The 25,608-nt window shown below is 36.3% G+C and overlaps 1 protein-coding gene across 7 annotated transcripts in view; it reads left to right on the top strand.

Annotated features, from left to right (window-relative positions):
* nrg1 (neuregulin 1) overlaps window positions 1-22,912 on the top strand; it is a 172,680-nt gene extending 149,768 nt beyond the window's left edge. For all 7 annotated transcript variants that reach the window (XM_039758776.1, XM_039758773.1, XM_039758775.1 and 4 more), the window contains 3 exons: window positions 1,684-1,814; window positions 10,005-10,208; window positions 15,682-22,912. In XM_039758776.1, coding sequence (XP_039614710.1) covers window positions 1,684-1,814; window positions 10,005-10,208; window positions 15,682-16,348 — 1,002 coding nt within the window. In that variant the 3' untranslated portion in view covers window positions 16,349-22,912. The remainder of the gene's footprint in view (window positions 1-1,683; window positions 1,815-10,004; window positions 10,209-15,681) is intronic.
* The last annotated feature ends 2,696 nt before the right edge of the window (window positions 22,913-25,608 follow it).

Raw genomic sequence — 25,608 nt, 5'->3', positions numbered from 1 at the left:
TTGTTTGCTTTCAGAGAGTCAAATGAAAAAAGTCAAACCAAGTGGGCTAAAGATATTATCAAATTATATCATTGCCATATTTAACACTAGAATTACCAGAGCCTACAAAAAAACTCATAGATCGTCCTACCTTAAATCGCTTCTCACCTCTCCGTCAGCGTCTTTTGCTCTTTAAATGTGTTGACAAGCAACAAGCAGTCTGCTATCGCATCCCCCACCCCGCACAGTTTTCTCAGCTCAAGTCTGTTTACCTGTGTGTCAGTTGCTTGGAGTTATATAGAATGAGAAGTCACGCAAAATCACACCTTTTATAAATACTGTATCATTATTTGGAACACATGCATCATGCATTTCATGTCTGTTTTGTGTCTACAACGATCTGTGTCAGGGGTGCCGACAATTTTTTGGCTTGCGAGCTACTTTTAAAATGACCAGGTCAAAATGATCTACCTACATTAAAAAAGCTATATATATATATATACATGCACAGTACATGATATGGTACAAAATGGTTTTATTTCAGGTGACTACCTGTTGAAGCTCATCGAGAGAATGCCAAGAGTGTGCAAAGCAGTAATCAGAGCAAAGGGTGGCTATTTTGAAGAAACTAGAATATAAAACATGTTTTCAGTTATTTCACCTTTTTTTGCTAAGTACATAACTTCACATGTGTTTATTCATAGTTTTGATGCCTTCAGTGAGAATCTACCAATGTAAATGGTCATGAAAATAAAGAAAACCCATTGAATGAGGAGGTGTGTCCAAACTTTTGGCCTGTACTGTGTATGTATATGTATATATATGTATATATATATATGTATATATATATATATATATATATATATATATATATATATATATATATATATATATATATATATATATATATAAATTGTACTTCTAAGAGTAGTTTTACTGCACCATACTTTTTACTTTTACTTGAGTACATTTGTGAAGAAGAAACGCTACTCTTACTTAGCTACATTGGGCAACAATGGAATCGTTACTTTTTTTCCATTAGATAATGTCTGACAGACAATTTTCATTCTGCTCTGTAGCGTATGCTGTCATGTTGCAAACACGCCTTCCATTGCATCTCAACTGCGATTTTAGATCCCTCTCCTTTCTCTTTCTCAGATCACTTTTCGGAAGGAAGTCAGTTTCGTAGTTTTTATGAATAGTTCGAAAGTGCCTTTCCACATTTTCCTTCTTTGGAATAGCAATGATAGATTGACAGATCAGACAAACGCACTTCAATTGTGACATTGTGAGAGAAAAAACACATGCATGTGTTCCAAATAACAATATAGTATTTATAAAAGGTGTGATTTTTCTTGATTTCCCACTCTATACAACTCCAAGCAACTGACACGCAGGTAAATAGATTTGAGCTGAGAAAACTATGCGGGGTGTGGGATGTGATAGCAGACTGCTTGCTGCTTATCAACACATTTAAAGGACAAAAGACGCTGACGGAGAAGTGAGAAGCGATTTAAGGTTGGATGGATCTACGAGTTTTTTCGTATGCTCTGGTAATTCTAGTGTTAAGCAAATAATATTTTACATAATGAAATGCTAGTTCACTAAAATATTTTTTTCTGCTGTGCTTAAAAATTAAAATGCATTTAAGTATAATGAGAATTTGTTTAGTATTTGTTTATTGTCAAATTGTCTTTTTTACAGCAATATGCATCAAAAAGTGCTGTTGATACACATAACATTTTAGAAAAAGAAATGGAAACTTCTTTTTCTACCAGCCAATACACATCAACAACGCATCACTCCACTACTGTAAAGAGTGCATCTGTCCACAGGTAAATATATGATATTGTAAAATCTTGCTTGTTGTACATACTGTACAGTGACATATATTTGGTCTGGAGAATTACATTACAAGTTTATTTATTGTTTTGTGTTTTTTGAACCATTTATAATCACAATGATAAGTCACAATAATAGACAAGAGCCACAAAAATGTTTGAGACAGCCATTCGTATATTATTTCGTGGCTGCAAAATTGGTTTCAATGGTGTACAGTTGTGTACAGGTTTGTGTCTAAAACATAACAGATTTGCTGGCACTAAGATGGCAGCTTTAAAGGAGAGTAGAGGAAGTGACGTCATCATAGGGCCAGAAGTGGTGTCACTGGAAGTGACGTCAACAGTAGGGCCTGGAACTGGAAGTGATGTCATCAGGGCCAGGCAGGATTTCCTGTAACTTTTCTGCAGAGAACTGAGAGAAAGAGTTAGTGCACTCCGCCACCCCTGGTCTAACATAGAAGTACTTTTGTTCATGCCCTTTAGCTGCCTCCCATTCGTACGTGTATGACAAAGCAAACCCCAACCCCCCCAGCCCAGACCCATCGGGGACTCCTGAGCAAAAGGTCGTGAACCCGAGAAAGTGCATCAGTGTTGGCATGGAGAGAGCCCCGTCGATAAACAAGCGAAAACTTGTATAGCTGTAGGTCAAGAAACCACCTGGTGATCCACGGATTCGATTCTGTGCATGATTCATAACAAGGGTGACCTCATGGCCCAAGAGGTAGTACCTCAGCTGCGTAATCACCCATTTGATCGCCAAGGCCTCTCTTTCAACTGTTGCATACCTGGTCTCTCGATTCAGCAGTTTCTGGCTTAGGAGCATAATGGGGTGTTCAACACCATCAATGCACTGGCTCAGCATGGCACCCAGGCCTGTGTTTGAAGTGTCCATCTGGAGAATGAAAGATAAAGAAAAGTTAGGAGCTTTCAAGACTGGTGTTGACATAAGGGCCTGTTTCAAGTTACTAAATGTAGCCGCTGTCTTATCAGTCAATACCACATTGTTTGTGGTCCTCTTTTTTGTTAAATCAGTCAAGGGTGAGCTCAGAGAATCGGAGTATAAACCGGTGGTTATACCCCGCTAAGCCGAGAAAGGCTTTGACCTGCAGCTTGGTTCTAGACGGTGCCATTTCAATATGGCATCTACTTTGGAGCACTGTGACTTCACTGCACCCCAACCCACAAGATAACCTAAATGCATGGTTTCATTCAATCCAAAGAAGCATTTCTTGGGATTAATCCGAAGTCCGGCCTCACCAAGTGTCATTAATTCCGCTCTGACCTGCTGTAGGTGTTCCTCCCACGTGCTGGAATAGATGACTACGAGCACTATATGAGTTATGAGGCTGGAGCACTTTAACCACCAGGCGCTGGAAAGTCGCAGAAACCCCATGTAACCCAAATGGAAGGACACAATACTGCTAGGGGGTGCTAAACGCAGTCTTAACCTTTGCGGATTCCGTTAAAGGAACCTGCCAGTATCCCACTTGTCATGTCAAGAGTAGTCAAATATTTAACCTGTCCTAGGTCGAGGTCGTCCACTCGTGTCATTGGATAGGCATCAATCTGGGAGACCTGATTAAGTCGATGGAAGTCATTGTAAAACCTCCAACTACCATCAGTCTTACCCGACCAAGATGATGGGACTGGACCAGGGACTATGACTTTCCTCTGTCACCCCTGGTTCTAGCATGCACTTGATCTCAAATTCCAATTAAGCTCTTTTTGCCTCAGGAAGGTGATATGGGCGTTCTCAAACTATAACTCAGGTTTCTGTCACAATCTATCATGCGCAATCAGAGAATTCCTTCTGGGTGTTTCACTCAGTACCTCCAGGATGGACAGGATAACTGCTTCCGGCTCCCGCCTCTGTTTAGGACTTAAATCCCCACCAAAGCTAAGGTTGATCTTTTAAGCAAAGAGTGAGTGGGGCTAATCGGAGGAGGGATCGAGATCCCTATCCTTCCGCGGCTTCAGCAGATTTACATGATATACGCGCTCGCTCGGCTGACGATTGGGTTGTTTCACCAAATAGTTGACAACAATAAAGTATCTGTCTATCTATCTCTGTCTATCAACTCCTTTCCCCTCCTTAACTTCATATGGACCTTGACAGTAGGCTAGTAACTTAGAATGGGAGGTAGGAATAAGAACCATGGCCGATCTCCCGGGTGGAATTCCCGGAGAGACGTGCCTAGGCTGTAATATCGGGCCTGTGCTGCTTGCACCTCTTCCATGTAGTTTTTAAGTAGGGGACGAATTTTCCCAAATCTGTTGCGTAACTATGTGATATATTCTAATATGTTTGTAGTGGGAAGAGCCTACTATGCAGTTTGGGAAAATATCTTCAGGTGGATATGTTTACTTGAAGACAGATAGTGAGCTGCAAACAAACACGTTTTTTGCTTCGCAACTTTGTGTCTCTCAAAAGGCCTTTATTCTGCATAAGGGCTGTTATTTTAAGGTTGAGTAGCTCTGACTACTGTTCATGTTGTAACATGTAGTATTTACTATCATTCCTCAAAATCAGTAAAAACACAAGTTTAGATGAATACTCACCTCTGGTCTCAGTAGGCCAGGACTCTGTCAGTTACTTTCTACATTTTTGAATATTCCAATTCACTGTATTAAACATAACTTCCAATGCCATCAACCTCCTCCATTTGCCATTTATAGAAAACATCTACCTTTAGGACAAGCTACAAATACAGATATGACAGCATTTGCAAAATGTTTGTATGGCAGTCTAGAGTGATACAGTGAGATTCTGTAGCCATGATGGCCATGACAGCTAATTAGCTATTCACTGTTTTGTATTTCAATAATATAAAATTGATGTTGGGGATGTAAACCCTGTTTATATTATTGAACCTTGTTTATTTAATGATAATTGTTGACAAATTTTAGTGATGGATGTTGGGAATGTAAACCCTGTTTGTATTAATTAACCTAGTTTATTTAATAATCGTTGACAAATGTTAGTATATAATGTACTGTATATACCGTATAATATAAAAGGGATAATTATAATTTTTATTTTTCTTTCCCAATGTGTGTCATATTCTGGAGAACTGAGTACCGGGCAACCAATTACTGGTCTTAGATAGATTTCAGTTAAATTGAAATGTTTGCAGGAAACAGTATTTTGGCATGCATTGCCACACCCACCACACAACAAACCACCTGGATTGGGACCCTGGGACCTGAATGCAGCAGGCTTTACCTCAGCACCACACTGGAACAGTGTGAGATTTTTTTTTGCAAATCCTGCCACCAACCCCCAAGTTTTTTCTATAAATTAGAGGATCTGCTTGCAGGGTTGGATACAGATTAACACCATACCCAGGTCGAAACAGTTGCAGGTTAAGGGCCTTCTTCAAGGGCCCAGTAGAGTAGAGGCACTTCTGGTGTTTACAGGATTGTTGTTGTATGTTATTGTTGCATACTTAATTTCTGTAGTTTTCTAAAAATTAAACATCTGTTTTCGTTTTTTGCATTTTTATTTAGCTACTAGAAATCAAACCTTCCTAATTTTGTATTGAATGTTGACAGACCAATTATAATTCCTTTTTTCTTTTCTTACCCAGGCCATCTCCAAATTTTGTTAATACTTCTTAGTGTTGTAGAGGAAGTATTATATGATGGCACAGTACAAAAATAAGACCCATGGGTAACTTTAGTGTAAGTGGGCACAAGTCAAAAGTTCAGATTATTGTTATTGGCTGACAAACACATTTTTTTTATAATGAACCAAGTCTTCTTTTCACAGTTTCTTATTTCCATTAGTGTTGCATTGGAATGACAACTGCTTTTCTTGCCCTGTTTTCAATTTTCATTGATTACTAATGTGTATTTTTGAGGCATATAATAATATTTTAACATGATTTTAGCAGAAGGGTCTCCAATTTTTGAATCATATTACGTACAACACAAACATTCCTATAGCGCCTTGTATTTGCCTTTATATTCTTAGAAGACACAGTTTATGCTTAGGAGTTCAATATTTCTACGTAAAACAGAGATAGTAATTCATTCTCAGTACGGTAACAAACAGTTTAAACAGTGCATCTCTGGAGCCAAATGAAGTAATGTCTGTAGGGTGACTTCTCATGAGTGTAGTGTTATTAATTGTCCAAGGGAACAGAATTGTCACAGAGCTATAAAAATACTCTTTTTATGGAAAAATGAAATGTCAGAAGTGAAAAACATTTTTCTGTTTTTTTCATTTTACATGAAAGCTGTGAAGTTATTGTTCTTTTAAACTAAAAAAAAATATTTTTAGTTCGAACAAACCCATTCCTATATTGCTACCCATACACTGCACCATGAAGGCCGAATATTATGGTAAAATCTTTATTAGATGCTATTTGAGTGTTAAGGTGAATGAAGATAGTTTAATGTATCACTCTTTCTAGCTTGAAAAAAAAAGATTTTTTTTTAATACAGTAATTCAGTAGACACGTTGAATGTTGTTTTTTAGTCATTTGAAGGGAAAGTTATTGATGTAGTGTTTAGTGCCTCTCTTGTCAAAGTCCCAGGTCATTAGATTTAAGTGTTACCTTGGTCAGTGTCTGTGTGGATTTTGCCTCATATCAGCATGGGAAGTTCTCTAGGTATTCCAATTTGCCCTTAGTATCATAAAGATGTTTATGTTAGGTTGATTAGTGACTAGTCAACCACACTGACCAGTTAAGTGTGAATAAGGGCCTTTGTGTCAGTATGTCCTGGGACCTTTCCTTCTTGAGTTGTGTTTCATGATGAACAGTTTGGCTTGGACTCTTCATGACCCAAATTAGAGTTAATAGTGTAAGAGAATGGAAGGTCAATTAGTGATGATCTAGTGGCCATGTTTCTTCCTATGCTGAGGAAAATAATATAGGGCATTTACAGGTTCTTAGATGCAAGAAACAAAAAGTACTAAAAATAAATTATTACTTCTTTCTATTGCCTGAAGCAAACTTGTGTTTATCAAGTATTCACAGAGTGCAAGAGAGAAACTCCTGGCAATGAATCAAAGCAATGCAGCTGAAAAACATGTTTAAGCAGTCTTCAATAAAGCATGCAGATCATAACACATAATTCCAAGGAAAAAACAGTTATGTTGCATGTGATGTTCACACTGTGAGTCCAAGGGTGTATTGTTCCAGTGAACATATATTATGGGTGAAAGTATTTATTAATACTCTGTTACAAAGAAGTAAGCATTCCAATATTGAACATGTTTTTCAGTTATTAAAGCAGACAAACAGGAAAAAAAAGTTCAGACTATACATATAGGTGCTCAATATCATTCATTGAAGAGTGAGCTTGCAATTTTATTGACAAACCTCATACTCTACCCATAAAGACCTATGCCCTTCACACTGAAAGGGGACACAATGAACTGTAGGGCATGAGCTATTAACATGTTTTATAACAAAAGGATTAGGACAGAATACTTGTTTTCATAAAGCAACCTTAAATAGTTAATATATCTTCCTAAGGGATAATCTGATGCTTGGATATTTCCTCATCCATTACAAAAATTAATTATAGGTTAAAGAATCATTATTGTCACATGTGCAATGTACAGTGAATTTCTTACTTGTATGTGCTAATCAACATGTAACATGTCATCATTTTCTACAGTCAAACTTACTGGAACAAACATTTTCACTGTCACATCAAATCACAACACAGGAGCTCCAAAGTCCCTGAGGAGTAATTCAGGCTAAGCATTTATAACAGTGTTTGAACATACACAATTGCTATGCCTAGCTTTGAATAACATTTAGTCAGCTAATGTGCATTCCAGCTGAATAAAGTTTGAAGGTCTTGATACAGTTGAGTTATGGATGACTTCTACAGAAAGAAAGAAAAGCAGCTTGACAGAATCATACTACATTGTTACAATGACAACCTGTGTGAGAAGACAGATTCAGTCCTGAACTGAACATCATCAAAGCAGCTGAAGTCGTTAAACTTTAACATTGCCTCACAGTAGATGAAATCAGTTAGATCAGACCAAGATCTCCAATGAATAGGAAATCATATACCAAAAAGATTAAGCAGAACTTAAAATGGGACAAGGCATATTATTACTTGTGTTCAAACTTTATATCACTCTGGGATCAAGTAGCAGCTGTGTAAATGCTCACGTGAATTCAACTAAGATGTGCAACTGAATATAAAATGCAAAAGTTGGAGGACTACATGACAAGACAACAGAGTTCAATATGACCTATTTTAACCACAAAAAAAAATAAAACTCCAAGTTACTGTAGATATATTTATGTTCATTTTCATTTGGTTTAGGTGGTTTTTTTTTTTTTTTTACAGCAATTGACTATGTCAGTCAATAACACAACCCCTTCCCTCTGAGCTGCTGCAGTAAACTGTGCCCATGTTGACAAAGTGCTGTTTTGTATGAATGCAAGATGTTTCAGTATTACAGTATGTCTGGGGACACTGTGTTGTTGTAGGTAGCAACTACAAAACCCTGTATGTCCATAATGTTTAAAACACTTGCAGCAAAGCAACATAGACTGAAAAGATTACTTTATCTTAGAGCTGTATACAGTATGCTCAAAGATCCATTGAGAATGTTAACCTTCCTATTCAGATATTCTACCCAGAAAATCACTGTAAATCCATGTCAATTACAATATCAGTAGCATGCAGGTTATACACTGTATTATCTTCTTATCTATGAGTGACACAAAACTCGCAACATTTACAGCAGCCATCAGAGGTGGCTTGAGAAAGGAGAAAGTGCTTATCGTTTTTTTTTTTTTGCTAAACCAAGTGCTTAAAAGACATTATAGTTTAACTTAGTATTTAGCTAGATTAAGGAGACTGCAATTTAATATTGGTGTTATTTAAATACAGCTCACCTATGGCAGAGAGCAACAACATATTGTATTACTTTGTCGTACATAGACTATAGAAGTAAAATATTTGAGGATGTCTGTTGAGATGTTGATGCTAAATCTGTGTAAATATTGTTCACTTAAAACCAAAGATATGCACTAAATACAATTAGTAAAATATAGTTATTAAAATAAACGTGAAGCACATTCAGTATAATATTTTTTGTATATAGCAATTTATATAATATAGGGTTTTTTTCAATAACCTTGCTTGTACAATATAAGCACTGAATATTACCCTTAGGACTTGTAATCTGTTTAGCAGATCAGCTTCACATAAGGAAAAAAATACAATTATGGGTCAGTTTCTGACGTATTTGTAGTTCAGCAATCAAAGTTCAAAGCTTTATTGGAGATTCCAACTGGATTAAACTGGTCTAGTTATGTTTCCTCTGGGTCATCTAGGTCACAGATTACTTAAGATACAAAGTGAAGTTGCCTGATTTTGCTGTGGTGTATTAACAAAAGTCATGAATGTTTTTTCTCATCTGGTACATATTATGCTCTGTATTAATGAGTCAAGGTAAATATCTGTATGCTGTTGTTTTTGGCCACAAAATTATTAACACTGAGTAAAAATTGTATTGGTCATTGACTTTAATACAAAATGGAAGGAGAAGAATTGCATCATGAGAGCCCATGCAGTTTTTTAAAGTTTACTAAAAACTAACAAGTTATTCAAATTCAAAAACTTATGTCATATTCAATCATTATTGTTAAATTAAGATTGCAGTATTAGCCCAAACTTACATTAATTCAGTTATGTTGTGTATATAGAATAATTCGGAGGTGATTCCGTATTCTGACAATACATTCAACCAGCAACTAATAAGTAAAGTGAATTTGCTAAGTGGAAGGCACAGTGGCATGGTTGTCTAGCCTGCTATTACAGCTACAAAACACAGGTTTACAATCTCAGCCCATTTACTGTTTCTGTGGAGTCTGCATTCCTCCTATCTGGTTTTTATTTGAATACTGTGTTTTTACCTCAAACATCATCTTGGAGATTTGTCTAATAGGTTAAGTAGTAACTTTGAATTAGCCCTTCCCAAGTTACCAGCGGAATGCTGTATGTGGTAATTCTGCTATGTGTTTTAATTATCTCCCATCAGACATTAATGCAGTGCTATTGGGATGATCTCTGTGTACACTAAAGTAGAATAAGCAGGTTAAAATTTTAATTTGTCAAGTAATTATATATTGTTATACTAATAATTTAATAAGTCATTGTTTTCATTTAATGCATTTAAATGTGTGCTATTTTCATTTTCTCTAGTTGGAGTAATTGTCAAACAGAAAGCATAATAACAGAGAGCCGATCAGTACTGGTGACATCTTCAGTGGAAACCAGCAGGCAGACCAGTCCATTTGGACATCGAAGTCGTTTAAATGGCACAGGTTGTTTGAGAGACGTTAATGTGTTTTTAAAGAATTCAAGAGATACGCCTGAATCCTTTAAAGACTCACCATACAGTGAGAGGTAAGCATATTATGTTAAGTAAATAAACAATATGTTCCAGGATCTTGAGTTTATAAAGTGCATGTATCAAATAGCCAATATTAGGTTTTCATCTAAAATGTTGCTTTACTATAAGTAGAGCTTGCTATTCATATTCTTAAAGAATAAATCATAACTGTCTGACTATAACCAATTTACTAAGAACACAATTCTAGTTCTTTGAAGAGAAGCTGTTTGTTGAAACATGGTTAGTTTTACATCAATCTGCAATGCTGTTTCTAAATGGGGATTGTAGTTTTTTTGTTTTTAAATCATCTTGACTTCATCAGACACATCACCTCCACTACATTATTTTTGTTGCTTATAATGTTTTTCTCTGTTATAGTAGCCACTGTCCAGAGCTATCACAATTTCTTAGATGTGAGGTTTTCATAAAATAAATTAAAATAGTTTATACCATATATAAATGATTACCTGGTAAGATCAAGGTTCCTGCGTCTCTTCTTTGTGTTACCTTATGTTGCCTCCCTAAAGCAAAGGCCACTAATATTCATCAGACAACTTAACACAGTCATTGAGATGTGAATTTTCACAATGCTTTAGAGTATATCATTTACCAAAAATCTCACTCTGTTGAACCAAATCTGCATTATTACTTTTTTTCATGTAGGCTAATATTTTCTTGATTAGGAGAAAGGGAGAAGTTTTACATTTGCAGGTGCGACAATAGCCATGTTGAAGCTTTCGCTGTTTTAGGGTACACCTCTTTTTTTAAGGGGCGAGAAGGTATATTTGTGAATTATTAGCTAGATGATGTTTGTTTCACTCCCTGTCCAATCTATACATATTTTAATTTTGTTATTTAATTTCCTTTCTGAAATGTCACCGTTTTATTAATGTGCATGGCTAATTATTTTTAACATAGATCAATTGAAAGAGAAGCACATGTTGTTTCACTTTTTCTGTGAGCTGACCACTCAAGCACTTATTAACAAAAGACCTCTTGGAAGATAATATGCAATAACACTTCTAAAAGGACAGTGCATGCCCTATGCAAAAAAAAAAGAAACAATTTGTTTCCCTGAGGGACCTGGCAAAAGAGGAGTCTATCGCCTTCCTTTCTATAACTGATTTGCATAGAACAGAGACACAAGTCATAATAAACCTTTAAAGCTTATTTTGTTACATTTTCCTGAAGAAGCCGCTCTTCATCAGTGCCAAGAAATTAATTGTTCCCAACAAATACTTTAGTTACTTTCAGTCCTTCAAATGTACATTTTTTTAGTTATGCCAAGCACAGCTTATGCCCAGTCTTTACAAAGAAAAATTTTTCACCTCTCCTTTTTATCATCTGTTATAAACACATCTTTCTAATAATGACCAGTACATGCATTCACTGCCTATTCCACGTTCAACCGTTTAAATTATTCCTGAGGCATCTTGGTTTCCTTTTTCTTGAAATCCCTCTGTTAAGCATGATTATGCAGCTTCACTCAGCTGAATAGTCATTTTGGCTCATTGAGTCTATCAGAGATAATACTTGCATTAATGAGCCATACTGCACCTCTTCTTTTATGGAATGTGTCATTTTTCCTTCTTATTCTCAACATAAAGACGGTGCCTCTGAGCTAATATAGAATATTTGGTAACTGATAGAGCAATATCAGACCCACCAAAAAACCCATTGGTTGATCAGGTTACATTAATATGTTGCCTGTGTTCCAGAGTCACAACAGAACTAATACTGCATGTACATTGTATGGATTTTTCCACCATTATTTTAACAAATTGCTGTTCTTGTGCACACACACACTCAGTAAGCAGTACTGGCAGTATACATTGACAGTAAACATTGTCTCCACCATTGCTGAATTTCTATCTTGAATTTATAAAATTGTGATAATTTAATTTTATACTTAATTGTTTCAAGCGGTTATTGTTTGAGTAAACACAGTAAATTGTTTTGTCTTCTTGTCTTCATCGTATGATGCAGGCCGATGAATTAGTGGTGATTTTCTACACCTTCATTGTCATGCTGAAGACTATTTCATTCTAAATGGTTAATTACTGCCTTTCAAGTTCATCTTTGTGTGCAGTGAACTGACTGTTAAGCCAATTTGGGAACATAAGTGTAAAATTTATTAATGTATCAATGTTCCGTTCCCATTTCAAAGGCATTGGCAAATAAATATATTTCATGAATTTTGATGTTTGATAGGAAACTGGTTAGCAAAGCGTAGAATTATGATAATTGGAAGAAAAGATAATTGTTTTGTAAAGCCGTATCCTTTAAGCTTATCTCTGATTATCATGGTTCTGCAAAATCTGAGCTCTAAATATGGTCTGGAATCAGCTGCTTTTACATTTATAATTAAAAAAGGAAATGAAACAGACTGCCGTGACTGTTGAAGTGTGGAAGATTCTTGCTTGTTTAGTAGAAGCAATACAATTTCTAATGCAAATTGTTTTAAAAAAAAAAAAGTGGCTGATTTTTTTCTACATAAATCTTGAGCAAAGTTAAATGATTGTTCTAGTTCTTTTTAATGTTTTATTTTATATTACTTATAATACAGTATATAAGTGTCTCAGTGAAAAAGAAAAAAACTCCATATTTGCCTTTATTATTGACATGAACAAAACACACTGAAATTCTGCATGTATTTTTTTTAAGTCACCCACACACAAACAAAGTAAAACAATACAAAGAGAATTTAGCAAACCATATTATTTTTTATCTGGACCAGCTATTGGTACCAGTCTGAAAAGGACATTTTTTATTTTCTTTCTCCACAGCCAAGAATGTTCCTTTCTTATCCCAAATTTCTTTTCTCTTGTTCTTCCCACTCAGTTTTCATGTGTTTGTTGTCACATTTGTACAGATTTTCAGTAATATAATATTTTAAATATTTGATATTATTTTAAAAATATAAATAAAATAAAATATAAATATTTTATATTTAAAATGATACAGCATAGGTTTTCATACTTTATCTATGTTTAGTATTTCCATGGGTAGTCTGGTGTTCATGCCTATAATCCTGAAATACTGTCCAAGGTTGGTTCCTGACTAATTGTTCATCCCAACCACAAACTGGAAAAGAATTTTCAAAAAATTATTAGGGAGTTGTACTATTCAGCTTTACAAATATGTGAAACCCTCTTTAAACCACTGCTCTGAACTAAAATGAAGTCCTTTACATATAATGTGAGTAGTGAAGCAAAACTCTAAGAAGGTGTTTAGTAGATAATTATATCTGTCTGAAAGATAATGTAAATTGGACAGTAGTGAACTTCAAGAATGCCACTGCTTTCAAATTACTCGGTGCTCCTACAAAAGGTTTGTTAACTTTAGTTAAATCAAAAATGTGGCAGGACCAGTGACACACTGATCAACAATGATATTTGGGAGTCATCCCCATAACACACAGTTTGTTTTGTAAGAGATAAAAAACCTATTATGCAGTCATTTGATAAAAGAATACTTACGGGCCAAGGTATTTAGTTTATGTAAAGACATAAATGAGTCTTTATCCACTCCACCAAGGTCTGTGTTCACTGGACTATTGAGTGAGTAGCAGCTTTCTGTATACACTGAACATAGTTGAATTAAATAGCTGCCCAGTCCAGTACAAAAAGTAAGCCCTAGCAAGCTGGTAGAGGTTCATGGCTGAGTACTTGTGTGCATTAGTCATGCCTTAAGTAAAACTGGTTTCTAGTTAAACTGTGAATTGACTTGACTTCACTTGACTTACAATACACAGTGTAATGAGAGAGACAAAGAAATCATAAATCTTTGAGTCACCCAAAGACTAACCCCATATAATGAAAAGAAACCCCAGGTTCAAATGTGTTAAAAAGGCAAAAGACACAAGTCACAAGTCTCAAAGTAGACTACTCAAGATGGAAGAGCTTCTGGTCTTATGGACTCCAGGCATTTGGGCACCAGAAGTAATGTCAAAGATGTTATGGCCATCAACCTTACTGTCTGCAGAGAGAGGAAGAAAAATGGCATCAGTCAACAGTGTCCTCTGCAGTTCCGGCAGGAAATTACAATTATATGAGCCCATAAGTTGTCTCCCATGTGCACGGGTGTGACAAAGTTAAGTGTCTATCCCCACCACAAGAATTCTTTGCACTTTAAGCTGTGTACTATAAAGTAAGCTTTTCCTTAACCTGAATATTTCTTTATTTTATTCTTATCTAAATTGGGGACCATAACGCTCCCTCATTTTATTTATATATACTGTATATATGTATATATATATATATATATATATAATATATAATATAATAAAATATGCATAACCCTTGATGGCAGCCTAAGCCAACAACATGACGCAACCTTTCTGGGTCAGATGTACAAATTTGGTACAACACATAAACAATTGCTTTTGAAAATGTCAGTCACTTGCTTGTGGACGTTATTTGTCCAAAGTAATATTTCCTCCTCCTAGCTTTTTGAAGCCTAATGAGTCATCGAGTTTGTCATAACATAATTGCTAAAGCAAATAGAGACAATGTATTCTCCATTTATCTACACAAGCATAATTTATAAATCCATCCATCCATTATCCAACCCGCTATAACCTAACTACAGGGTCACGGGGGTCTGCTGGAGCCAATCCCAGCCAACACAGGGCGTAAGGCAGGAAACAAACCCCGGGCGGGGCGCCAGCCCACCGCAGTAATTTATAAATGGAAATGTAAAATATCTGACAAATATTACTTTCTTCTGAGTGCACCATCAAAAGTTTTGGACCTGTCTGCTGAGGTACAGTGAGAGTCCTAACAATCCAAAAAGATAAATAACATGTTGCATTCCATGTTGCAAGAATGGACTTCTAATTAAGGAACTTGTTATAGAAAAAATGCTAGTCTTTCAAGAGATAAATTTGAACCCTTTCATTCATTTGTCGTCTGTTGGCTTGCTTGGCATCATTTTATTGTTTGTCATATTAAACAACGAAACAATTTAAGTGTTCTGAATCTTAAAAAGCTAGTTAATTAAAGATGTGTGTTCAACTAGAGAACAGTGTTAGGTACTAATTTAAAAAATGGTTGGAATGCAAACAGACACTGCAGCCCTCTTATTTCCACCACTGAGTTAGAGGCATGGAAAACCAGCATTCTGCTGTTTTAAGGCATGTGATGTAAAACAGGTTTAGCAAGAAAAAGGGTAGTTGGCTTAGGTGGGCTGCCACAAAATTAAATTGCATCCTGCTTAGTAATAAATGCCTTTGGAAAGACCAGTGATTTTAAATAATTCTTTAATTTGTTTTGAACTTTTTAAAATTCATGCTATGTTGGATGCACTATTCGATTCCCTCATTAATATTCTAATAGAAAAAACATTTTAATTAACTCTCACATCAGGATGATCAATACATTAAAAAAAAAAATAAAATCTTTGAAAATGTTCTTATATAGGTGTTGTGCTTAGTTTATATTTAAATTCAAAACTTCTGGTAATTTATTACCCTTTCCTTATTTACAGGTACATGTCTGCAGTGACAACACCTAACCGTCTGTCGCCTGTGGATCTTCAGCCTCCAGTTGGCCCAAGCCTGCCACCTTCAGAAATGTCACCGTCAGTGTCCAGTCTTGCAACATCCATGCCTTCAGTCGCGATCAGTCCTTTCATGGAGGAAGAAAGGCCACTGCTTTTGGTGACACCTCCACAGTTGAGAGAGAAATGGCATGACTATAGCAATAGCAACCAGCAACGGAACTCTGCCCATTACAATGAAGGGCATGAAGCCCACAGTCCACCCCCCAGCCCTTTGCGAATTGTTGAAGATGATGAGTATGAAACTACACAGGAATATGAAGCTCCAGCGCAACAGCCTGTTAAGAAAGTTTCCAACAGTCGACGTGCAAAAAGAACAAAAATTAATGGCCATGGGCAGCATAAAGTTGAATCAGACAGTGACTCGATCTCTGTGAGCAATAGCTCAGAAAGTGAGACTGAAGATGAGAGAATTGGGGAAGACACACCTTTTCTCAGTATACAGAACCCTATGACAACGAACCTTGATTCAGCGCCTACATTCTGGCTGGCTGAGGGCAGCAGGACTAACACAAGTCAAAAACTTTCTGCACAGGATGAATTGCAAGCAAGGTTATCTGGTGTAATATCTAATCAAGATCCAATTGCTGTATAAAAGAAAGAATACATATAGATTCACCAGTAAAATTTAATTTTCTATCAAAGTATTAAAGAAGAAGCCCATTTAGTTTAAATTAAACTATTTTATTTTATCATTAGTAGATTTAACAAAAAAGTCTTTTATAAATTAAAAATCAAATCTAAAACTGTGTGTTATGAATGAATGTGCCATACTATATACAGCAGTTTTTACAGTATTTCAATAGAGAAGACTATCTACGGTGCCTTTATGTTGTATTATGTTCTGTTTAATGCAGATTTCATTCAGTGTGTGGTGCCCCAGCATATTTACACAGCAACAATACCGTGGAAAATGACTTGCTGCTTTGGCTTTTGACCAGTGTCTTCTGGTTATTAAGAAATTAACTATTTAAATTAAATGAAAGTGCAAAACTGAAACTAGCAAAATCGTGGTCATAAGCTGTTTTTTTTTTTTTTTTCTCTCTCTCTCTGTTTCTTTAAACTCGTCCATGTAATGTCATCCGTAGTATAGCTGTCTCTGTCTTTTGTGTTCTTACGCGTCACCCACAAACTTATTCATTCTTAAAAAAACGAAACGGTCCATGGTCAGAACCAGCTAACTCAAAAAAGGAAGCATTAACCTTTTCATATGGCTTTATAATTTAGACCAAATGACTAAGCATGCAATTAAAAGAAAAAAAATATATACTGTGTGCACGTGTGAAGGCTTCACTTCTAACACAAGGGTTTCTCCTTCTGAATGTTTAGATGAGAAGTTAATTTTTCCTTACATTTTCAAATACACGTCCTTTTGACCATTCTGGCACCTAACAGCATTCCTTCCTTTAAAAAGCGGCTGGCAAGGTGTTTGTCTCGCCTCCCTTTTCGCCTAGGCTGGTCCCACTGTTTTATATTAAATATAATATAAAGCCCAGTGCATGTTGTTCCTCCGGATGTTAACTTGATTTGTAGTTGTATGTTTATGACACCAGCTGGATACCATAAAGCAGTTCTGACTCTGTCTTGCGGTGACTTGTACCTGCCTTTTACCTCTACATATTAATCTTGCATCCAGTTTTTCCAGATTCATTTAACTCCATTGTACCCTAAAAATGAGAACATGAACTGAACATTGTCAGATGTTCTCCTAGAACTGTTCATAATTACATTTTAAGGAAAAATACCGAATCCACCATTTTAATAAAGCATAAGAACTCTAAAGGACTAATGCTATACCATTTTACGAGGTTCATTGCTGACTGTTCGGCAATGCCATCCACTTGAAGCATATGCATCGCTTTCAGTAAATTACTTACATAGTCAGCTTTCCAGTGCAATTCACTTTTGTTGTATTCATCACTTCTTGATGAAAATCTGTATGAAACCACATAGAGCTATCCATTTTATCATAATAACAGTCATGCTGCTTAAGTCTGATCTTTAAATGTTGCCTTACCTGGATTCTCGGACTCCACTGGACTTGAGCTCTTAGCCAAAAGTGCAGCAAGTTGTCCAGTAGAAATTTATTTTCAACCCGAATCCAGTTTACATCCATTCATGACTTTGTTTGGTGGTGCATTAGTCCAATCGCACATTGCAAGCAAAGGTCTGGTACTCTATGCTGTTTAACTGAATACAGTCAATCTCAGTGTCTCAGGTTTTGAAACTTTTTTTTTTTTGCTTTTTGATTTCTTTCTTCCTGTCTTATTGATCTTTCAACATGGTCCACATATAGAGGATGATCACACACTTCTGAACCGCAGAATGGCTACAAGTGTTCTGCACAAGGAAATGATCAAACATAATGTGTTGCTCAGAACTGTCCTCTGGCTCCCTATGTAGATGCTTTTATGGATGTGGGTCAGCATAACAAGAATATGTTTGAGAATAATTGAAAAAATAAAGAGTGTGAATTCTGACTGTTCGATAACAAACATTGACTCTGACTCACGGTTGACTGACAGTTTAGCAAGATTATATGATCTTTTAACACATAAATTAGGCAATGCTAGAGTTGACAGAAAGGACAAAACTGCCTTTTTCTTTAAAAAATGAGACATCAGTTTACCGAATATTTTACAAATGTCTGTGCAGTTTGCTGGATGGTATTTGTGTCAGTTTTCATTCTCTTCATTACTGTAGTTAGGTGTATTTTGCATATTCACTACACATGAATCCCAAAAACATACTGGCAAATGCTGCAATTTCTCAATCGAATGTACAAATTGTCAGAACTTTGAATTTTTATAGCTGAATGTAATTTTTGTTTGATAATGATGTGCACTTAACAAGTATCTTCTGTTACCATATAAACAATTCAAAAAACTTTACATAGCATAAAAAGTCAAATTAACCTGAAAGCATTTGTAAGAAAATACTAACCTCTGGCTAAGCAAGACTTTTGGTGTACTCTGTGTAGTTTGCTTCATGTTTTAAATAAATGATAACAAGTACAGATGGCAGCTCATTGTCTGAATAGCTAAAGACTAACAGCTCCTAAGTGAAACGAAGCAGATATTTATGCCAGTGGCAAACAGTTACATTTACTGAAGTAGAGCCATATGTCTTGTTGCTCCGCAATTAGTTATTTAACGCACAAGTGTCTTGTTATTTTCACAAACTGAGCTTTATTGAAAATAGGTACAGAGAACCTCAAGATATACTAAGTTGATATTTAGATGTCCTGCTTAGTTCGTTTACACGAATATCCCCCCGTATGTTTTGCACCATTTAGCAGGTGGTTTGAAATTTTCCAAAAGCTCATCTTGCGTACATTTTACTCTGAAACATGGTCACGTGTTACCCCCTTTTTTTAAAATTTCTATTCTGTATTCGATTAGTTTCAACTCTTATAATTTGAATGTAACATGCAGCCAGGTTATCACTTATGATATTTGTACCTTAAAAACTGACGGATTTCTTCACGCATGGCTACATCAGATAATATTTAAATGTACTTTATTCTCCTATTATGCAATTATTACTAGGAGTAAAGATGATGCCTGTGATGCAATACCACAGCTAGCCTTAAAAGTACACTGCACTGCTAACTTAACGCCTACAGAACAGTTAAGAAGAGTAGAAGTTTGTTAAATGGCTCTGAATACGGTACCACTGCACGCCCAGTACATGCATGCAGTGCACATTTCTAGTGAATATGCATGCAGCAGTTTCAATGACAAGCAAAATGAGAACTTCTGATGCTGACAAACTAAAAAATTGTGGAAGGACGCTTGTACTTGTGCTACTTTATTTAACTTCTCCCCTGATTTTTCCCTCCTTTACAAGTCTCCCTTTTTGGCTGCTTGGAAGTGTTTATTGGCAAGGTTGCTGAGTATGGTTTTCTTTGTACTTGCAATTTAAATGAAAATACAACTTAATATGTAAATTGTATTTTTTTTGTTCTACTTTTTTAACCATTTCCCAGGGATATTTATTTCTTTTAATGCTATTGTACCTAAAATGCAGGCATTTTTTTTTTTGCAATAATAAAATGAAACGTGAAATGAAATGAATAATAAAGTGAAGCATTCCTAGTTGGACCCTACTAGAACTCCCCCATCCCTGTCCACTAGTGATTGTTCCATGCCTATCATGTGCATTGCAGAGCCATCTCTCACAGATCCTACCCATTACCCTTTCATCGTTCACATCACAATTCTACAGACAAAAATACATCAAAATGTCAGGATTGCCTTTTTCTTTGGGCTTATCTTGTGGGCTGCTTTTATGATCTTGTCTTTCTAAAAGCAAACAAAAGTGAGGGTGCAGAACACCCATCCAGTGTGTGATTTGGCTTATTCCAGTTCAGGACTATGGGTAGCAGGCCCTGTAAGACAGCTTCATCAAATTAAACGTCGATTATCAGAATAAACAATTTCAATATGAAAAAATTTACATTTTCTTGCACTATATTGCAACCAGCGTTGTTTCCGCTTGACCATTGGCTATGTTGAGCTCCATGGCTGTGCTTGATGGGATTTTCTCCCACAGTCCAAAGACACTGATCACTTAGTTCAGTTGCCATTCACAAACTGCTTCTGGGCACTCTGTAGTCAACAGAATTTTCTTTCAAGGAGACTTCTTGCCTTGAGTCAGTGGCAAAAAAGATGTCTGATTCCATGTGACCATCAACTGGACTGAGCTTTCCATTAAATGGACCGGTGGATGAGTGGTGCTCTTTTGTTCTTCACTTTCGAGTCAGCAGGCAGCAAAGTTGATGACCTGTATTACTGCTGGTGTACAAAACACTCGCCCGCTATGATCAGGAGCCTGTTTCTTTATATCCTTTCCCCCCATTTAGTAAGACTAACAGAATTTTGAACTCCATTGCATAACTGTTTTGTTCAGTTCATTTTTAGTTAATATGTGTGACCAGACGGGGACAACTTAGATTTTCAAATAGCCATTCTGTTAGTTGAAGAATGCAAGAGTCAAGCCAAATGTAACAGAGCAGACGACATTGTTCCTTAATAAGTACCTGTCGAATAAAATGTGTGTCTCTGTACCCCAGCTGGGTCAGCATGGCCACCATCGGTCCTCTGATCACAAGGCTGCTAATAGTGCCTGAGGTTTTGAGGCCGGGCAAAATAAAAGAAAGAGTTAGGCGTTAAAATAAAGACTAACATTTAAATGAATAACATCTTTATAGTGCAGCGTTGTGTGTGTTTCTCTTCAAAAAAAAGTATTCAGTGTTTGGGGCCCAGAATAATACTGTTTCAGTTTTTAAAGACTTACATAATCAGAAGTCACAAATTTTTATTTCTCCCTGAAAATGTTTGCTTATATATGTGGCAGAAAGAAAACTGGGAGAGAAGCTTCATCCTTAAGGGTATATAATCAAAGTTGAAATTAATTACCTTTTTTTTGTAAAGAAAAAAAAAAAACATTTTTGCATATACTTTAATATTATCTATTGTTTACGTGTAATGTGTGTATATATGGATAGATATACACAGTATTTTCACACATACATGCAAACCTATGTATATATATTTATATAAAATTACAAGATAATATAAAACTGAAATATTTAAAAGGAAATTTTTTCACAATGTTAAAGTGATGGTAATATATTAAAATGGACAAATGTAACTGCAGTAATCATTCAACGCTTGTTTTAATGATTTCTTTTTTGTCACTCTTAATTGTATATGTAACAATATATTTCTCCAGTTTGTAGTAGCCATACCGTTCTGTCACTTAGAGGTCAATCTTCCATTCTGGTGGGTCTTTCTCATGAAACCTTGTTTGATTTTATTTGTACGACTACTTGTATTCAGATTGGACTCATTGACAACTTACAAGTCTTTTCACTTTTGTTTTTCATTCTTAATCGACTTATAGAACATGTATTTACTGTATGTGGTTTTGAAATGTGTGTGTTTTTTACTTTGTCAGTTTAAAGAGAGGCTGAATTACTGCACTTTCTGATCGGAATGGCTTCATTGCCCCGACCTGATCTGTGCACTCAGCTACCCAGTAATTGCAGTCATAAAAAGGCACATCAGATTGTGGGCAGAAGTGAAGAATTTACAGCTCCTTCCATATGTTATTATGTAATTGGTACAATTAGGCCTTGCTGCCATCAGCAATGTACTGCACCTACAATATTCAACCATGGTAGCTATTGTGGGTTAACAATGGAAACTTTAACCCTCCAAACAAGATTTACAGAACACTTCTTTTTCAGAATAATAGTTTATAAAGAAGTCTGTGTTATGATGTATGTGTGAAAATGTAACATTACATTTCTACACACACACAGTTTTCACTCATTCACCCTTTTATTTTGTATGGCATCCTTCATTGAGCCTGTTATCTCAATACAGACAGTAGCAGAATTCAAAATGACAAAATACATTTTTGGAATGTTTTCTGAAATGACTACAGCTAATTCACACCACTAACCCTAGGATCAAAACATCTGACCTGGATGGGATCGTTTTGGAGTATGAATCAGATAAAAAGTATTTATTTAATAAACACACAAACGAGATGCCCACTAAATGGGTTTCCAAGGAAACTCAAGCTGCTGTGTTCTTCATGAGCAGCTGGGCAGCATTCAGTAAGCGTCCAGCCAAATGGGGTTAGTGAAAGAACGAGAGAACGAACGAACAAACAAACTCCTTGGTAGTATTTTATTTTATTTTTTTTTTTTTTTTGCTTTACTCTTATTAGTTAGTTTATATAGATTGCATACTGTTTGATAAGACACCTTGTTAAATTAATTGCCCTGTAAATATTCTTCCATTATTTATGGTTATATTTTTCCAAAGCGTCTTTGAAGAACTGTTCAGTCATTACAGTGTATAAAGTGTATATCCAACAAATGTTTTATGTTTTTTCTTTCATTTTTTTTATCTTTTAATTATGTATCAGTACCACATTTTGTATCATAATTTATTGTTGAGAATGTGTTTAGAAAGCAAATGTTTTCAGCAAGAAAAAGGTTAATCTGTTAAATGAAAAACTAAAGAAAATGTCAGAGCTCTGCAATATATTATCTTTTATTTATTACAGTTTGCAGTTTTTTAAGAAAACAAAGCTTACATTTTGTACCCTTTTCTTGTTTATTAAAATGAGTTATGACATTGATTTTCTTCTTCTCCTACAATATTTTTATGTTCTGCCAGTGAAATCATCACACACTTTAGAGGTAACCCGTGAATTTCCGGTGGTAGATCTGTCAGATTACTAAAAGCCTGAAACAGGAAGTCTTGAGTTTTTGTTTTTCTTTGTTTGTTTTTTTTCCTCCTAAAGCAGAGATTAATTAGTATTTGCCATTACACTTGCTTCTCCTTCAGCAGCTTTTATCCCAAAGCAAAACGAACGAGACATGGTGCCCGTTTGATAGTGTGATGATTAGTGCAGTAAGTAGTTTGCCAGGCAAATGGGCTCCTGCTCCGGGGTTTCTCTTCATGTGCTTTCACTTCCCCCTTTAAATGTAAGGGCTCGCTACTGGATATGCAGCGCACCCCTGTTAGTGCTTCTGCCTGACAGGAGTCCAAGTTTCAGGCCTGACCTGGCCACCATCTGTTCTCCCTGTGCTCCGGGTGTACTCCTGAGCTCAAAGATGTGTGTGTTGGTTGAATTGGCATCTCAATGTTCATCCCATGTGACTGAATATGAGTGATTACTTGAACGTGTACCTTACATTTGCACAGTTGCAAACGATACTGTTATTTTTGTGCTTAATTTCTTTATATTAGTTTTTGTAAGGTTGTTTGACTGATGAACTTGTGATGTACCAGCTATTCTGGATGAACATCAGGACATTACCTACCAGATGGGTGTAATGTTCCTCAATGAGTTAAGCTCATTTTGGGCTTCTTCTGTGTTTTTCATTTATCTATTGTGGTAGATAGGGAAGGGGGCGCTCTCACTCCCTTGAACCCCTGTCCACGACTCCAGACACCAGGTAAAAGTCCTCAGATTGACTTTATTCTTCAGCCACAGTGTACAAAACACCCTCTCGTCCACTATACTCATATAAATCACTAAGAAAACACAATAATAACTACAAATACAATCCTCCAGCTCCCAGACGCGTTGCCACCCTTCCACCCAGCTCAGCTCGCCGTCTGGGAGCTCCCGCAGTCCTTTTATATCTCCTGACCCGGAAGTGTTCCTAATCCCCAGTCCATGTGATTCTCAATCACTTTCCGGGTCAGGTAAAAGTTCTTTTTTCAACCCGGAAGCCCGCCGCTCTTCCTATGCCGAACTTCCGGGTCATAGGGCACAAACGAGTCTTCGGTCCTCCCTGCAGCGCCCTCTTGCGGCCCCTGAGGTATCCAGCAGGGCTGAGGATAAAAACTACATCGTCCATGATTCCCTGCTGGTCTTCGGGGCACCTCCATACTGCAGGGAGGGCTCCGTCTGGCGGCCTGGGGGTATTGGCCGGGATGATAAGCCGGCCAAATATCACACTATTTTATTTATTCTTTTTTTTTTTTTTTGCAAGGTCTGACAGTCTTTCAATGTTTTCAAGAATCCAGGATGGCTGGTATATCTTGGCACCACGGGTGTGACCATGGTCACATAATTGGTGTGTGATGTCTTATGGTCTCCATATGAAAAGACCCCAAAGTGCCATCAGAGTGTGAGTTCTTCTAATGTTGTTGAAATGACCAGGCTCACTCTTCTGACTTGGTTTAATTTTAAAGCTTCCTCTAACTGTGCCTTTACACTTTTTGTATGTAATGTTTCTTTGTGTTCTTGAGCTTGCTTTGCTGTCTGCTTAAGGCAGTTTTATCTTGTCTGTTTTACAGCACTGTGCTCTTTAAATCCGTGAGGAACTAATTAAAGCAGGCAGGCGCTCGTGCTGCTAGTTGGAATGAAGTCCAGATTACTGTAATAAGATTAAAGTCACGTGTCGCGCACTTGCTTGTCATCCAATATTAAATTCACAAAAGGAAGTTATTAGTTCTGAGTTTACTGATTATGACAACTTTCTCTGTCCTCTGATTACAATTTGCATATCATATTCTTTGGCACCGGTTACATGCACTCTTTTTAGATTATGACTTACTACACTTGTTGTCTTTGACACTTTGTCTTCTTGCTACATGTCCTGAGCGCTGTTTATTTAATTACTGTCGTCCCCGTTCCACTACCATGTGTATTCCATTAGCTCCCAAAACTGCTGTTACCATATGCAGGTAGTATGAAATGTCTTCTCAACTATCAAGGTCCAAAAATATTTACATGGAACTGAAAGCAAAGCAAAGAAATCCAAATGTTTGGATGCTGACTTAATGCACAGTTATGTTTTATAGACATCACAGGTCATGTGACTGTCAGTTGCCATGGCCATTGTAAACAATATGAAATGAAAAATAAACGTGGTATTGCAGTCATATAAAGTAATATTAATTCATTTAAATAAATGTCAACATTTAATTCTAAAACTACCTGGAGGATCACGACAACACGTGAAATTGATAAGTTATGCCTTTTTAGAGAAAATATTATAATCCCTTGCCTGATATAACTATGATAGTCTGGCCCTCACTCAGAATGATTCAAACAGTCCTGTTGTGACTTACAATGACTCAAATCAATAATATATATATATAAAATAATTATTAAAGAAAGACCAGAAATCAAGCTGCCAAGGAACAAAGCAAAAAGTAGTCAAACGGGCAAAGGTCAAAAGCAGATTCAGTTACAACAGATCGGGTAGAATCGAAAAAACGCAGCAAAAAAGTATCAGATCAGCTCACAAGAGGGAAAACCTCATAACCCAGCTAGTCACCATAAAGGGCAACAAAGGATCTTTATAAATATAAAAGA

This window comes from Polypterus senegalus, chromosome 7 (genome assembly GCF_016835505.1).
Source record: "Polypterus senegalus isolate Bchr_013 chromosome 7, ASM1683550v1, whole genome shotgun sequence".
NCBI lineage: Eukaryota > Metazoa > Chordata > Cladistia > Polypteriformes > Polypteridae > Polypterus > Polypterus senegalus.
Note: the sequence above shows the minus strand (reverse complement) of the source record. Positions and strands in the feature narration are given on the sequence as shown.